This window comes from Suncus etruscus, chromosome 1 (assembly GCF_024139225.1).
Source record: "Suncus etruscus isolate mSunEtr1 chromosome 1, mSunEtr1.pri.cur, whole genome shotgun sequence".
NCBI classification, from domain to species: domain Eukaryota; kingdom Metazoa; phylum Chordata; class Mammalia; order Eulipotyphla; family Soricidae; genus Suncus; species Suncus etruscus.
This window is the reverse complement of record NC_064848.1, coordinates 111,705,163-111,722,387: the sequence shown is the minus strand read 5'-3', so window position 1 is coordinate 111,722,387 and position 17,225 is coordinate 111,705,163. Positions and strand designations below refer to the sequence as shown.

Sequence of the window (17,225 nt, the reverse complement as noted above, 5' to 3'; positions counted from 1 at the left end):
GGGAATGGAAGGAACCTTTCTCAATACAGTTAAGGCCATCTACCACAAGCCAGTGGCAAATATTATCCTCAATGGAGAAAAACTAAAAGCCTTCCCTCTAAATTCTGGCACAAGACAAGGCTGTCCTCTCTCACCTCTATTCAACATAGCACTGGAAGTACTTGCTATAGCAATTAGGCAAGAAAAAGATATCAAGGGAATCTAGATAGGAAAGGAAAAAGTCAAGCTCTCGCTGTTTGCAGATGACATGATACTCTACTTAGAAAACCCTAAAGATTCTACCAAAAAGCTTCTAGAAACAATAGACTCATATAGCAAGGTGGCAGGCTACAAAATTAACACACAAAAATCAATGGCCTTTCTATACACCAATAGTAATAAGGAAGAAATGGACATTAAGAAAACAACCCCATTCACAATAGTGCCACACAAACTCAAATATCTTGGAATCAACTTGACTAAAAATGTGAAGGAGATAAACAAAGAAAACTATAAAACTCTGCTCCAAAAAATAAGAGAGGACACACGGAAATGGAAGCACATACCCTGCTCATGCATTGGCAGGATTAACATCATCAAAATGGCAATACTCCCCAAAGCATTATACAGATTTAATGCGATCCCTCTAAATATATCCGTGACATTCTTCAAAGAAGTGGATCAGGCACTTTTGAAATTCATTTGAAATAATAAACACACTAGAATAGCTAATGCAATCATTGGGAAAAAGAATATGGGAGGAATTACTTTCCCCAACTTTAAACTGTACTACAAAGCAGTAGTTATGAAAACAGCATGGAATTGGGATAAAGACAGGCCCTCAGATCAGTGGAATATACTTGAATACTCAGAGAATGTTCCCCAGACATATAATCACCTAATATTTGGTAAAGGAGCAAGAAATCCTAAATGGAGCAAAGAAAACCTCTTCAACAAGTGGTGTTGGCACAACTGGCTAGCCACTTGCAAAAATTTGAACTTAGACCCCCAGTTAACATCATGTACGAAGGTAAAATCCAAAATGGATTAAAGACCTCGATATGAGACCCAAAACCATAAGATATATAGAACAACACGTAGGCAAAACACTCCAGGACATTGAGACTACAGGCATATTCAAGGAGGAAACTGTACTCTCCAAGCAAGTGAAAGCAGAGATTAACAGATGAGAATATATTAAGCTGAGAAGCTTCTGCACCTCAAAGAAAGTAGCGCCCAGGATACAAGAGCCACCCACTGAGTGGGAGAAACTATTCACCCAATACCCTTCAGATAAGGGTCTAATCTTCAAAATATAACAAGCACTGACAGACCTTTACAAGAAAAAAACATCTAATCCCATCAGGAGAAGAAATGGATAGACACTTTGACAAAGAAGAAATACAAATGGCCAAAAGACACATGAAAAAATGCTCCACATCACTAATCATCACTAATCATCAGTTGTTTTGCAAATCAAAACAACTATGAGGTACCACTTCACACCACAGAGATTGGTACACATCACAAAGAATGAGAAAAAACAGTGTTGGCGGGGATGTGGACAGAAAGGAACTCTTATCCACTGCTGGTGGGAATGCCGTCTAGTTCAACCTTTATGGAAAGCGAATGGAGATTCCTCCAAAAACTGGAAATCGAGCTCCTATAGGATCCAGCTATACCACTCCTAGGAATATACCCTAGGAACACAAAATTACAACACAAAATCCCTTCCTTAAACCTATATTCATTGCAGCATTATTTACCATAGCAAGACTCTGGAAACAACCAAGATGCCCTTCAACAGACGAATGGCTAAAGAAACTGTGGTACATATACACAATGGAATATTATGCAGCTGTCAGGAGAGATGAAGTCATAAAATTTTCCTATACATGGATGTACAAGGAATCTATTATGCTGAGTGAAATAAGTCAGAGAGAGAGAGAGAGAGAGAGAGAGAGAGAGAGAGAGAGAAACGCAGAATGGTCTTACTCATCTACGAGTTTTCAAAAAAATGAAAGACGTTCTTGCAAAAATAATTTTCAGACACAGAAGAGAGAAGGGCTGGAAGTTACAGCTCACCTCATGAAGCTCACTACATACAGGGATGAGTTTAGAGAAATAACTACATCTTGAACTATCCTAATAATGAGAACGTATGAGGGTTATAGAAAGCCTGTCTAGAGTACAGGCGGGGGTTGAGTGGGGAAGAGGGAGACTTGGGAATTGGTGATGGGAATGTTGTACTGGTGATGGGTGATGTTCTTTACATGACTGAAACCCAAACACAATCATGTATGTAATCAAGGTGTTCAAATAAAATATATAAAAGGAAAGAAAGAAAGAGAGAGAGAGAAAGAAAGAAAGAAAGAAAGAAAGAAAGAAAGAAAGAAAGAAAGAAAGAAAGAAAGAAAGAAAGAAAGAAAGAAAGGGAAGAAAGAAAGAAGAGAGAAAGAAGAAAGAAGGAAAGAAGGAAAGGAAAGAAAGAAGAAAGAAGAAAGAAAGAAAAAGAAAGAAACAAACAAACAAATTATGTTCTGTGTCATAGAACATTATTTACAATAGACTGGGCTGGAAGTTACAGCCCACTTCATGAACCTCACCACAAAGAATGAAGAGTTTAGTTAGAGAAATAAGTACATTGCAAACTATCCCTGCAATGAGAATGTATGAGGGAAATAGAAAGCCTGTCTAGAGTACAGGTAGGGGCGGGGAGGGGAGGAGGGATATTTGGGGCACTGGTGGTGGGAATGTTGCACTGGTGATGGGAGTGGTGTCCTCTTATATGACTAAAACCCAACCACAATCATGCTTGTTACCAAGGTGTTTAAATAAAAAATATTATTAAAAAAAAACAAACAAGGATCAAAGGGCCTCAGGTATAGTGGCAGAGTAGAGGAATGGCATATAGTTCTATATCTAAATCAGAGTCAGCAACTCCGATCACAGGAGATTTTGCAACTCAGAAAGCAGGAGATCCAAACCATGGTACATTTTAGTATATTTTACACCAACTCAAGAGCCCCTATTTTTTGTTTGTTTGTTTCGATTTTTTGTTTTTGGGTCATACCCGGCAGCACTCAGGGGTTACTCCTGGCTCCATGCTCAGAAATCACTCCTGGCAGGGGACCATATGGGATGCCAGGATTTGAACCAATGACCTTCTGCATGAAAGGCAAACTTACCTTACCTCCATGCTATCTTCCGGCCCCAAGAGCCCCTATTTTTGTTTCTATGAATCTATTTTATAAAGTGTGTATTTCAAATGAAATCATTTGAGGTTTTGTTTATAATCTTATTTCAATAAACATCATATCCTCAAGGTTAATCTTTGCTATAACAATTAATATGATCTCCTTTAAAGTATAAATAATACTACTGTTTGTACCTAACACATTTTGCTTATGTAGTTATCACTAGACCAAATGAACATTTGAGTTGCTTCTACCAGTGATCTGTTATGAAGACTGTTGCTAAGAGGTAGTTATAGTGTAGCTCTTTAAGAGAACAAATTGTTTTTGGCAGGATGGGAGGGAAATGAATAGAGAAAAAAGCTTCTCCTCCAGCCCATGTCTTAATATACTTCAGTTCAATTACCAAAATAGGGGAGCAGCCCAGAACTAGGCTCAGTTCTTTGGCCGAGGACAAAATTTTTAAGTCCATTTTACCCAGTGAAGGAAACAGTGAGCTTTTCATATGAAATTATTTTGCTTTATGCTACAGATAAGCAACTGGGGGGAAAAGTGTTAAACTTAAACACGTGACAATGAAAAGGGATAAAAGACTACAGTTAAGTGTATTTTTACTTATGCATGAATAATGGTTATTTATCTTCATAGCAAAATACAACCTCCTTACCAGTAACCGTTACAATATTATCTTGATGAGCTTCATTCTTTTCTTGAATATGGACTTCTGAGTTCACATCAATCACTTTTGCTGACAACTGTATATCAGCTTGAAGAGAAGGTGTGATCTTGACAAGAATAGAGCCTATAATAAATTTAATACAAAGATCATTAAGTGCACACATTTTCAAAATACTAGTATAGTAATGATTCAAGGAGGAGTTGCTTCTGATACACTAACATGCACCTGACTTATTAAATAGCTGTCTCTTTATCTTAATCCTAGTCAAGATCATGAACAATTAGGACATTATAGACTGATATTTTACCTATAGCCGAGTTATCTAACCCATACTAGAAGTATGAAAGGTTTATTATCCAAGTCATTTGTAAATAAGATTTTGCATTGATTGAGCATTTACCAAAAATCAGGGACCTTGATTACGTTATCTCTGTTAATCCCAATGCCAAATTTATTAAATATTATATATGCACCTAAGTTTATAGATAAGAGTTCCCAGTGTTAGAATATGGGTTTACTACAATGTCAAAATCCCACACTCTTTGTTGTTGTTGTTTTTATTTTTATTTTATTTTGGGGAGGGGGCAAACCCTCAGGAAATACTCCTGAATTTGTGTTAAGGAATTATTCTTGGTGATACTGGGGGACTATATAGAATGCTGAGGAGAGAACCCTGGTTGGCCATGCCTAAGGCAAATGTACTATTTCTCCAGCCCCAAAAGCTCAAGGATCACTTTTGGCAGTCTTAAGGAGATTATAGGGTTGTGGGAACCAAACCTACGTCGACTACATGCAAGGCAAATGCCTTCCCTCCTATCTCTTTTGCCCCAAACATCATCTGGATATTCTTAAATGAAAAACAGAATCTTGAATATATGATGCTTTAAAAATGTTAAGCAATGTAAATAGTTCAATCCATTTCTCTCCATATCCTTCAAAAATCAAAAATACTTCACTACCAAAATTCCATTACTGATTGTGAATGAAAACTTTTCATGTTTGAGTAGTTTTCCAAATATCCCATCTTTAAAGCTACTTTTAAAAAGAGATTACTTGTTACATCTTCAGTCTCTTTCTACTTCATAAGCTACATCAATAGCTTGACGTTTTTACTTTTAATTAAAATGAAATTATTGGTAGAGGCTAGATGGTTGACACTGGTGATGGGATTTGTGCTAGAACATGGTATGCCTGTAACTCATCTATGAATAACTGTAAATCATGGTTCCTTAATAAAAATGAATCATGCTTGTAATCATGGTGCTTAAATAAAGACTTTATATATAAAAAAAGAAATTCTATGAGCCAGAAGAAAATAGAGGGATATAATACAAAAATTCAGCGAAATGAACACCTTACCAAAAACACTCTATTCAGCTATGTTATCATTCAGATTTGAAGAAATAATGAAGAGCTTCAAGGACAAGCAACCTCTTAGAAAGTTCTTAGCTTTGAAACCAGTTTTGGAAGAAGCATTAAAAGATCTTCTTTAAAGAATGGGACAAACTTCGCAACATGGGCACTGAGTATGGCACTCACTAATTGTGTACTTGGCTGGCCTATACTATATTAAGAGATGTATATTTTCTCCTAAATTGTTAAGAGATTTTATCAATTTTCAATAATGAATTAATGTCTTATTTATATTATTAAAGTTACTTAGTAATTAGTGATTACAATTTATTTTTATTGATTTATATATTTTCTGATCATTTTATTTACCGTTTCTTTAAGTTTTGTTGGAATAAGTAATATAAGTAAATTTGTTATATGCCTGAAAAATAGTATCAAAAGTTAAAATAAAAATCAAACTAATGGGGCCCGGAGAGAGAGCACAGTGGTGTTTGCCTTGCAAACAGCCGATCCAGGACCAAAGGTGGTTGGTTCGAATCCCAGTGTCCCATATGGTCCCCCGTGCCTGCCAGGAGCTATTTCTGAGCAGACAGCCAGGAGTAACCCCTGAGCAACGCCGGGTGTGGCCCCCCCCAAAAAAACAAAAAACAAAAAACAAAACAAAACAAAAAATTAAACTAATGATATTTTGTTGAATGCATACTATATGAAGATTTCTATGTGTTTCCTCAAGTGTGAATTTTAAGGAGAATAATCAATGCTCAGATACAGGTCTGACACTTCAGCCTAAACAGTCTTTCTTTTCTTTTGGTTTTTGGTCCACACCTGGTGGCGCTCAGGGGTTACTCCTAGCTCTGCGCTCAGAAACTGATACTGGCAGGGCCAGGGGATCATATGGGATGCTAGGAATCGAAGCTGTCACTCCCAGGTCAGTGTGTTAGACAATGCCCTACAGGCTGTGCTATCGCTCCAGCCCACTAAACAGTCTTTCTGAATGAAACAAAACCACCATGTCAAATTGCACAGGAAGGATGAAAACAAGCACGATAACATTCTTTTCCACATGGCGAAATGAAGAAGACCTAAGGGATTCAAATGTCTGGCTCTGAACCCTATAGCAAGACAGTGGCCTACTGGAATGAATTCCAGATGTCTGTATTAACTATTAGGCAACAAGATACTGAACAACTTTCCATTACTATAAAAGTTAGTATTTCCAACTCTAGTGAGAAGAGAACTAAAGTGAGGCAGAATTCTTTGTTTCAAGTTACTTTTAAGATTCTACCAGTAATATGGAACTAATAGAAAAAACACAAAATAGTAATCCTAATCAAATTTTGCAAGCCCCACCCTGTACTTTTTTTAACAAGACAATAAATTACGTTATAAATAAGGTAAATATCTTAAGTAGAAGATTAACAATGTTTTTATTATTTGTTTTGTTTCACATTTTTGCTCAAACTAAGTGGGTAATAATGATCAAAAAAGCTATTTAGTTAAAATGTAGTTTTCTCTGTTACTGGATAAACTAAACATGGTAATGGTTTATAGTCCTTTGCCTGCTGGGTTTTTGTAATAAAAGAAAGTAATTATCTGATTTGCATGACATTTACAGGTTTAACATGCAAGTCAATCAACATAATACACTGTATCAAAACAAAAGGGAAACTACATACATTTACAAAATATTCTGAATTGAATTAAAAACTTAGAAGTTTAGTGAAATTATTCCAATTTAAGTATAAATAAATGTGATCTTGAGAAATGATTTTAGCTTTAAACCCTGTGTTTTTTGACAGTGACAAGAGAACCTCACTGGACAAAGAATTGCTAAACCAACATGGAAAAGAAATACTATCAGGAACTGCTGGATTCTAATAAATAGTTTCCCTGTTATACATAAATCCTGTTCTGATGACATAGAAAAGCTCTAAACTTCTCTTTATTTTGTTTTGTTTTGAGTCTTACTTGGTGATGCTCAGGGTTACTGCTGTTTCTACACTCAGAAATCGCTCCTGGCAGGCTCAGGGAACCATATGGGATGCCAGGGATCGAACCCAGGTCAGCCACGTCCAAGGCAAATGCCCTACTGCTGTACTATTGCTCCAGCCCCATGAGCTCTAAACTTTTTAACAGTCCTGTCTGCTAGCTTTCTACAGTCAAGATACTTCAGTTCCATCTGATAAAGCTATTCTAAGTATTCAAGCTACCGGCCCCGGTACATATTTGTTCATATATATGTGTGTATACACATACACACATATTTGACCTCTAGATGGCAAAAAAAGGTTAATCATTTTTAGTATAAGACTTGAATTCTTAGAATAAGTTATTGGTATTTAAGTTAAATTTATTAAAAGAAATACATCATTAGTCCTAAAACTCAGTCACACTCAGTTTAGGAAATTTTCAGGATCTTACTTTGGAAACTATTATTTGGAATTATATGGAATTTGGAAATATTTGAAATTGAATTATTATTTGGAAACTATTCTTAAAGAAGGCTCTTTTAAACATTGTTAGAAAAGTTCCCCCCAAAAAACCCCCAAAACCAAAAATTTATGGGATCAATTTGTCTCCAATGACTATTCTATTTCAGACAAAAAACTAAACTAAAGGAATCAGTCAGAGGGAGAAGTATAGCTAAAGAAACTTCCTCTGGGATTTCAAGTGCCCGAAGGCAATAGAAATAAGAAATAAAGAACTCTGCCACAGGGAAAATGGGTAGTGGGGAGGGAGAGGTTGAGTCAGGGAAGGGAAAAGTGCTGGCCAAAAAGGCAGGCTGGGGGCCGGAGAGATAGCATGGAGGTAAGGCGTTTGCTTTTCGTGCAGAAGGTCATCGGTTCGAATCCCGGCATCCCATATGGTCCCCCGAGCCTGCCAGGAACGATTTCTGAACAAGAAGCCAGGAGTAACCCCTGAGCACTGCCAGGTGTGACCCCAAAACCAAAAGAAAAAAAAGGCAGGTTGGTGAGGTGGGAGGGAAATGGGAATATTGGTAGAGTTGGTAGAGTTAGTGGACACTGGTGAAGGGGCTGGTGTTGGAACATTATATGCTTGCAACTCAAACATAAATATCCTTGTACTTCACAGTGATTTAATAAAAACTTTTAAAAACTAAAATTTTAAATTTAATTTAAATTCAATATTTAAAATCAAGTATCTAATAATAAAAACTACAATATTTTGATTTGTTTTACAAAAACAAAGATAGCCAACAAAAAGATAGTCTACAAATAAAAAGATGTTCTACAAAAAAGCAAAGATAGTTAAAAGCAAAAATGTCATAAACATTTTACAGATCACTGATCTAGAAAGTTAAGTCTTTAAATCATCAGATTCTATCAAGACATTTTTTTTAGATTTCTGTGCCAGTTAAAATAATATAGTCTCGCCTTTTGTTTCCTGATTGTCATGTAACACCTTCTGCAAAGTCTTTCTTATACCATATTTCAAAATAAAACATTATACTTTGCTAACCTTTATGAGATTTCAATTCCACTGTCCCCAGTTGGCTGATATAAACATCTATGGCACCCTGACCAGTTAAGGCATTTAGACATCCAGAAGACGAATCTAAGAGAGAAAAAATCATAAGCATAATTATTATAGAGTAACTAGAATAAAAAGCTTACAAGGGTCTATATTTAGTATTAGGATAAGGAGCTAAGACACAAAAGATTCAGTATTTTCTTTTGATGTTCCTATCTTTCGATTTAAAATAAAAACAATCAGAAAATTTGAATCTAGACCTATGTAACCCAAACAAGTAAGTTTTATGCCCAGGGTAACCACATAAGTTATTTGTAACACAGTTACTCTAGCAGGGGTCCTCAAACTTTTTAAACAGGGGGCCAGTTCACTGTCCCTCAGACCACTGGAGGGTCTGACTATAGTAAAAACAAAACTTATGAACGAATTCTTATGCACACTGCATATATCTTATTTTGCAATGAAGAAACAAAACAGATACAAATACAATATGTGGCCCACGGGCCATAGTTTGAGGACCACTGCATCTAAAGCCTAATGGGTGGGAAGAACAGCATGCAAGTAATAGAACCTTGATGGCCAAGGCTATTAAGCAATCACTGATATATTTAATTTATCATTAACTTTTAGTACTTACCAAAGAAATTAATTTCACTATTAAAGTTAGCAAAAATCAAAACCTCTTACATAATTTCTCCTTTTAGCAAATCTGCTAGTACTAAATAGCAGTTAATAGTACTTCTGAAAAGTTTGTTTTATTGTATTTTATCTGAGGGAAAGGAATGGAGGAATCATTTGAAGAGGGTTAACTTGTTTTTATCGAATAATCCTTTTCTAACGTTTTTGGAATTGAGGAGATATCTTTAAGACAGGGTTGGGGCCAGAGAGAAAAGCGGGTAACATGCTTGCTTAACGTCTGGCTGACCAGGGTTCGGTCCCCAGCACCCCATATGGTCCCTGAGCCTTGCCAGGAGTGATTCCTGAGTGCAGAGACATGAGTAAAGAAAGCATTACAGGGTGTGCCCCAGCCCTCCCCCAAAAAGTAGACAGGGAGATAAAACTGTTAGTCCTCACTTGACACTCAACTTTTCTTATGTCATCCTTGCCCCAGCATTCAACTATTTCAAGTTCAATGAAAAGCTAATAAAGTCAAAGTCAGAGAAAACTAGTAAGAGAATATTTAACGGTCAGTGCTAAATAAGTTCTCTTTCTTTCCCCCTTTTCATGACAAATAAACTTTTTTTAAAGTTCTTTTTTTCCAAAGTTCATTTCAGAAATTCTGAGGAAGAGGAGGGGGTAGGTGGGGAAGAGAGAGAGAGAGAGAGAGAGAGAGAGAGAGAGAGAGAGAGAGAGAGAGAGAGAGAGAGAGAGAGAGAGACTTAAAAAAGAACATAGGAGTTGTCTAGAACACTTTTAGCCTGAGGGAAGAGGAGGGGGTGGGTGAGTAGTTGGGGGGGGAGAGAGAGAGAGAAAGAGAGACTTAAGAAAGAAAATAGAAGTTGTCTAGAACACTTTTAGCCCCAGATATAGCAAGAAGGAAAGAAATTTAGTGAAGGAAAAACACAAATATGAAAGGGTAAGGGACAGGGGCCAAGAGGTCTCAGGTGCATTGGTGGTATTAAGAAAGGACAGAACTAAATATCCAGAGTCAACAACAATGAACTCATAAGAACCAAACTTTAGTCATCTAAATTTGAAATGGGCCTGTTATGCTGGCAGGGCAGGCTGGAGGCAGAGAGTGGTAGCATGAGATGCTCTCTGGGAATCCTGGTGAAGGGAGGCCAACACTGGTGGTAGGAATGGGCTTGACACATTGTATGTCTGAAACCCAACTGAAGAACTTTATAAATCATAGTAGTTTCAATAAAATACTTAAAAAGAGAGAGAGGAAGAACATGGGCTTCTCCAGAGTATGAGAAGGCATCCCAGCATGAAAGTACAAAAATACAGATCTCAAGAGGGGAAATGCAGGCAACATGTATTGGTTACCAGGTATCCAGGTGACATATGCTATGAACTTATAATATTCTAACTGAGTTAAATACTTTCAGACCTTCTGTAAAATTAATTCTTTGGCTGTAGCAATTTTAAGTATGGTATTTACCTTGCAAGCGGCAGATCAAGTCTGCCAGAGTCCCATATGGTCATCCACGTAATTACTGGGTGCAGAGCCAGTAGTAAGACCCGGGCATTACTGAATATGGCACCCTCCAATAAATAAACGTGTTTTCTTTTAGAAAGGCCTCTGAAAAAAATGTTTTATCAGGTGACTTTTGTAATTTCAAAATTATAAAAATAAGATTGCACTTTTTTTTTTTTGGTTTTTGGGCCACACCCATTTGATACTCAGGGGTTACTCCTGGCTATGAGCTCAGAAGTCGCTCCTGGCTTGGGGGACCATATGGGACACCGGGGGATCGAACCGCGGTCCGTCCTAGGCTAGCGCTGGCAAGGCAGACATCTTACCTTTAGCGCCACCGCCCGGCCAAGATTGCACTTTTTTGAGGGTTTTATTTAGTTTGTTTTTAGGCACACCTGGTAGCATGCAGGGATTACTTCTGGCTCTGCACTCAGAAATCACTCCTGGCAGGCTTGGGGAACTATACTCGTATACTAGGGATCAAACCTGGGTTGGTCCCGGGTTGGCTGCATACAAGGTAAGTGCCCTACCTGCTGTGCTATCACTCTGACCCCCCAAATTACACCTTTTTGAAGGGGCAGCTTACAGTAGAGCTTCCAGGAAGAAATGGCAGTGGTCATGCAACAATCAAGGTGGCAACACCCAGTAGTACTGGGTTTCATCAGGGGTGTAGGTAATATAAAGTGCTGGGATCTAACTCAGGGTCTTTGCATATGTTAGGCACATATATTACTACTGTACTTCTGGAGCTTTCTCTCTCAGTCTCTATCCTTTCTATAAAATGTGGAGAGAAGTCATTTATATATTTACAAAAGAGTCAACATTTGCTTTAATATAAATTTTAAATGACTTTACACAAAGACAATTTTAAAATAGACTTTTCATCATATGACCCAAGGATAATTTCACACAATCCATTGCTAATCTACTCTGAAAATGCCTTTTATCAAACCCAATTTATTTAGGTTTCAAGTATCAAAAGTAAACACTGATGTTGGGAAGTAAGCCATAAGAGATAAATCACATGAAGATTAGTATTTCTCCCCTCAGGTAGCGACTAGAAATCCTTTAAAAAATGTCTTAATTGGGGGGGTGGTGGTGAGGAGATAGCACAGAGGTAGGGCATTTGCCTTGCACACAGCCAGCCCAGGAAAAATGGCGGTTTGAATCCTGGTGTCCCATATGGTCCCTCGTGCCTGCCAGGAGTGATTTCTGAGCAGAGAGCCAGGAGTAACACCTGTTTACCGCTGGGTGTGGCCCCAAAACAAAACAAAAAACAAAAAAAGTCTTAATGTATACTAAAGGAAGTCAAGTGAAAATACACTATAGATTCTAAATGTATATATATATATATATATATATATATATATATATATATATATATATATATATATATATATATATATAGGGCTAGCCCACATGTACATTGCCCTAGCTCAAATGAAGTAGAACAATTGACACATTTAACTTTTTGCTTTTTCCAGGAGGAAAAATGACAAGATTTTTTCCCCTCAGTTACAAAGTTGTTCATGATCAAGTTTCAGTCATACAATGTACAACACCCTTTACCAGTGCACATTTCCTGCCACCAGTGTCCCCAGTTTCCCTCCCGCCTTCTCCCCTGTCTGCCTCTGAGAAAGGTATTTTTCTTCTCTCTCTCCATTTTCCCTCTTTTTTCTCTTTTAGACACTGTGGCTTACAATACTAACGTAAGATTTTAACGAAATGCATAAATAATACTGTCCACACACTCCATGTGAATGAGGCAATAGCTAAATATGATAACCTTAGTTACTAAGTAGTTGCATCCCTATGTTATCAGTCTGGAACACTAATAATGGGCCAGTCCATTTTCTGAGTGCCATCAAGGGGGCGGATACCCTTACTATGTATTTTCAAAAGAGAAAAAAATAATTAAAAAGCTATGAGCAAAACACTAATTTTATTTTCTGTAATATGACTGGAACTAAAAAAATATCATATGTGCCAACTTAAGGGTTCATGCACAGAACTTTATGCTCTGAAAATCCACATAATAGAGCAAATATATCTGTTATAGAAAACCTTCAGGAAAATGTTCACTGGAGAGTGACTAAGAAGTAAACCCAAATTATTAGTCCAGACAGTGGTTGGAATGTAAGTACACTCCCACAGAGAATTCTATCATCATTATTTTGGACAAAGATCTTGTTGGACTGACAGACCACTGAGTTTTCCTGGAAAATTATACATTCAAAAGGAAAAAAGCAGACATCACCTACTAGCTAACAGTATATGCACTAAAGCAGAGGTCTCAAACTCAATTTACCTGGGGGCCACAGGAGGCAAAGTTGGGGTGACCCTTGAGTGCAAAGTCAGTAGTAAGCCTTGAACATTGGGGGTGTGTGACCCAAACAACTAAAACAAAACAAAACAAAAAAAGATTCCTCTAGGGCAGAGCCACAAAATGTACGGAGGGCCGCAAATGGCCCGCGGGCCGCGAGTTTGAGACCCCTGCAAAGAAACAGATATATGCAATACACACTGCTGAGAGCAGAGGACAGCCACTATGTTTTAAAGATAAAAATTCCAAATTTTGGGGCCGGAGAGATAGCATGGGGGTAAAGCATTTGCCTTTCATGCAGGAGGTCATCGGTTCGAATCCCGGCATCCCATATGGTCCCCAGTGCCTGCCAGGAGCAATTTCTGAGCCTGGAGCCAGGAATACCCCTGAGCACTGCCGGGTGTGACCCAAAAACCAAAAAAAAAAAAAAAAAATTCCAAATTTTATTAATTTCCTTTCATGAAGAGAGAATGTTCTCAAAAAATGGTCAAGCATATGCTAAAAAGTTCTTTGGAAATTTTTCTTATAATTTTGAGGGGTCATATTTGGCAGTGCTGGGGGCCACTCCTGGCAAGTTGCTGGGAGAAGAGGGCATAGTCACTCCCTTCTATGCTTGGATGACCATGTGATGCAGTGGATGAAACCTAGGACTCCTGCATTCAAACCATGCACTCTAGACCTTTGAGCTCTATTTCAGGCCTTGAAGTTTTAAAATTTTATCTCATTTCCAATTGAAAATTTAAAAAGAATAGCAATATCATTATTAATGTTACATTGACAGTAGCAACTTAATTCTGTGCTTCTAAAACTATACGAATTACAATACGAAATAATGTGTTTTATACATAGGGCATAAATAAGATTTTCTAAGGGAAGAATTTAACATCACTTTTTTTTTGGTTTTAGGCCACACCTAGTGTAGATAATTTGTCTTACAAAAGGGAGTATATAGGATGCTGGCACATAAATGTATGCATAAAACTGCCAATAGCACAGGCTAGGGAGACAGTTCAAAGAAATGGAGAATGAGGCTCAGTGTTTGATTAGTAACAGCTCATGTCCCACTCCCAGCACCACTAGCTATAGTGGTGGTATCTGCCCCACTGTCCAAACTATGCCATATAACCAGACCTAAGCACCTAAGCAATAGGCCCAGTTCTATCAGGGCAAGTAATATTGGAAGTGGTCACAAAGGTCTCTTATGCACAGCTCCCTCCTATTCCCAAAACCAGGACTCAGCTTTTAATAGTGGCTCAGAAAGCAAGCAACAGAGAGTAAAGAAAGGAAAGCATGTATGCAGGAAGAACTCTCCTAGACTGAAGTCCTGCCATTAGCTACTGAAGTCCTGCCAAACTCTACTTTGTCTGATTGATTCACTTTAAATGAAATGTGACATGGTATTCCAGAAGAGAGGCATTCGGTTTTTGAAGTGTGTGTCAAAGAAAGATCAAGAGTTTAAGAAGATAGTTTAGAATACATCTACAAACTCTAAATAGCTATAAAATTGCTTAAGGAATGGATCATTAAACTAGAAATTAAGAGCCATAATTATATTTTTAACAAAGGAATCATAAAGAGTCTTTTCTCTGAAATTAGAATCATACCAACAGGATTTACAGCAAGGTCATAGACTACAGTCAGTCCACCTCTTGGCTTTATTAATAAAATTGTACTAAAATATAAAGACATCAATGCTTTTCTATTACAGGAAGAGTTGGCAATAGTAACACAAAAGAGTAGAAGACAAAGCCAAATCACTATTTGACTCTTTACAAAGCCTCATGTTTAAAAGGAAAAGAAAACATTTTTGTTGAGAAAATATTTTCCTTCCAAAACAAAATATAAAAAAGGTGATTCTGGGGCCAGAGCGATGGCGCAGTGGTAGAACAGACAGCAATTTGATCTCCCGGCATCCCATATGGTCCCCCAAGCCAAGAGCAATTTCTGAGCACATAGCCAGAAGTAACCCCTGAGTGTCACTGGGTGTGGCCCAAAAATAAAAAATAAAAAGTTAATTCTACTTAAGGACAAAGAAGTTTACCAATTTACTAAAACCAACTCCTTTTAGAAGGACTCAGTAATAAATGTATAGTATAATAGTTTTATTTATAGAATTTTTAAAAAAGGGAAGCTCTAATTTTTTGTTAACCCTAATTACTATTTTTAGGGGTAATGGAGTTTCATGCACCAGGTTTGTTCAAACAAGAACTTAGGGCCCCGGGAATGGATTGGTGGCTAAAAGTGCATGAAGTACAAGCAAGAAGCCATAAGTCTAATCCTCAGTATCACTCACATACACCCAAGCACAGTCCCTATGGCTCTGCTGCCTGAGACCCCAAGCATGGCAACAGGGTGTGCATTCTCCAGCACAGCCAGATGTGTGCAAAAACCATAACTAAAGGCCTGCAGAGTGCCACAAGCAAAGATGTGCATGTTGTAACCCTGGTGAGCACATGTGAGCACTATGACCTGAACATCTGCAAACTCCACAAGTAAATGAGGACAACCCTGGCAAGCACAGTACCCAAATGTGTAAGTACCACAACCAGGTGTGTAGCACCAGCAAAGACTACTAACAAGTATACGATTACACAACCAATGCTTTGTTTTATTTGTTTTTGAGGGAGTGGGACACACCTGATCTTGCTTAGGGATTCTCCTAAACTCAGTACTCATCAGCTGATCCCGGTGGTGCTCAGGGGATCATGCACCAAAGGACTGAACCAGGATCAGTCGCACTAAAGGCAAGCACCTGAACCCCTATCCTATCTCTCTGGTCCAATGCCAATCTTACACAAACTTGGAAAACAGAAAGGGAAATCTATCCAATCTTTTATATACAGTCAGCATAATCTGATAATAAACTTACAATGACTTTACAAAACAAGAGTTACAGAACAATATTCATTATAAAAACAAATGTAAAAATTACTGACAAAAGATTTGTAACATAGGTAACTAACTTCATGATTGAAGACAGATTCTATATCCTAATTCTAAAATCATGGAAAAAATTTCAAATGATCCTATAAAAGTAAGTAATCCTATAAATCAATAATAAGACAAACTACATGGACTACAAATCTGAACAGACATTTGAAAAAGGAAGGTCATTAGTATTAATAACTAATAAGCACATGAAAAAGTGCTAAATATCATTATTCATCAGGGAAATATAAATTCTAGAAACACAAGCTAAGAATGGATGGAAAAAATTAAAACAAATGGTAATAATAACTATTTGGGAGGATGTGAAGCAACTAGAATTCTCATCAACAGCAAAAGGGAACTTTGGGAAAAGATCTGGTAGTTTATCATAAAGCTAAACATTCATGTTCTAATCATCTCAGGGGTTCTAATTCTAGGTATTTATCTTGCTTTAGATAAGTCTACATCTGACATAAAAAATCTTTAAGTAAACGGAGCTGGAGAGATAGCATTGAGGTAAGGCATTTGCCTTTCATGCAGAAGGTCATTGGTTCGAATGTCGGCGTCCCATATGGTCCCCCGTGCCTGCCAGGAGCAATTTCTGAGCATGGAGCTAGGAATAACCCCTGAGCACTGCCGGGTGTGACCCAAAAACCACACACACAAAAAATTTTTAAGTAATCATCCTTAATGACAGCTTTATTTATAATTGCTCCAAACTAGAAATACCCCGAGGTGTTCATCAACAGGATGGAGAAATAAACTTTGTGTTCTAGCTGCCTACTTCCACCCCATTAATCCTTCCCTCTGGCTCATTAGGAAACAAACAAAGTTGCTCTTTCTAAATATAAATTATATATGATTCTCTGACAATAACCTGTTGTTGAATCTGGCATCAAGTCCCAACTTTTAACATTCTATAGACTCTATGATCTAATACTCACTTACCTCATCTCCCACCACTCTTCCCACAAACATTCCTTCAATACCTTAAATATGACAAATGCATTTCATTTTCAGAATCTGACTTGATGTACCTCTATTTGGGAAGTTTTATCAAAACTTCATTACCTCTTGGGGCCGGTGCGGTGGTGCAAGGGGTAAGAAAGGCATCTGCCTTCCCCGCACTAGCCTAGG

At 37.6% G+C, this 17,225-nt stretch overlaps 1 protein-coding gene across 1 annotated transcript in view; it reads right to left on the bottom strand.

The window, feature by feature from the left end:
- Positions 1–17,225, bottom strand: part of FAM185A (family with sequence similarity 185 member A) — a 44,844-nt gene that overhangs the window by 11,166 nt on the left and 16,453 nt on the right. The window contains exons 6-7 of the mRNA XM_049783908.1: positions 8,686–8,781; positions 3,841–3,975 (exon numbers count right to left, since the gene is read on the bottom strand). Coding sequence (XP_049639865.1) covers positions 3,841–3,975; positions 8,686–8,781 — 231 coding nt within the window. The remainder of the gene's footprint in view (positions 1–3,840; positions 3,976–8,685; positions 8,782–17,225) is intronic.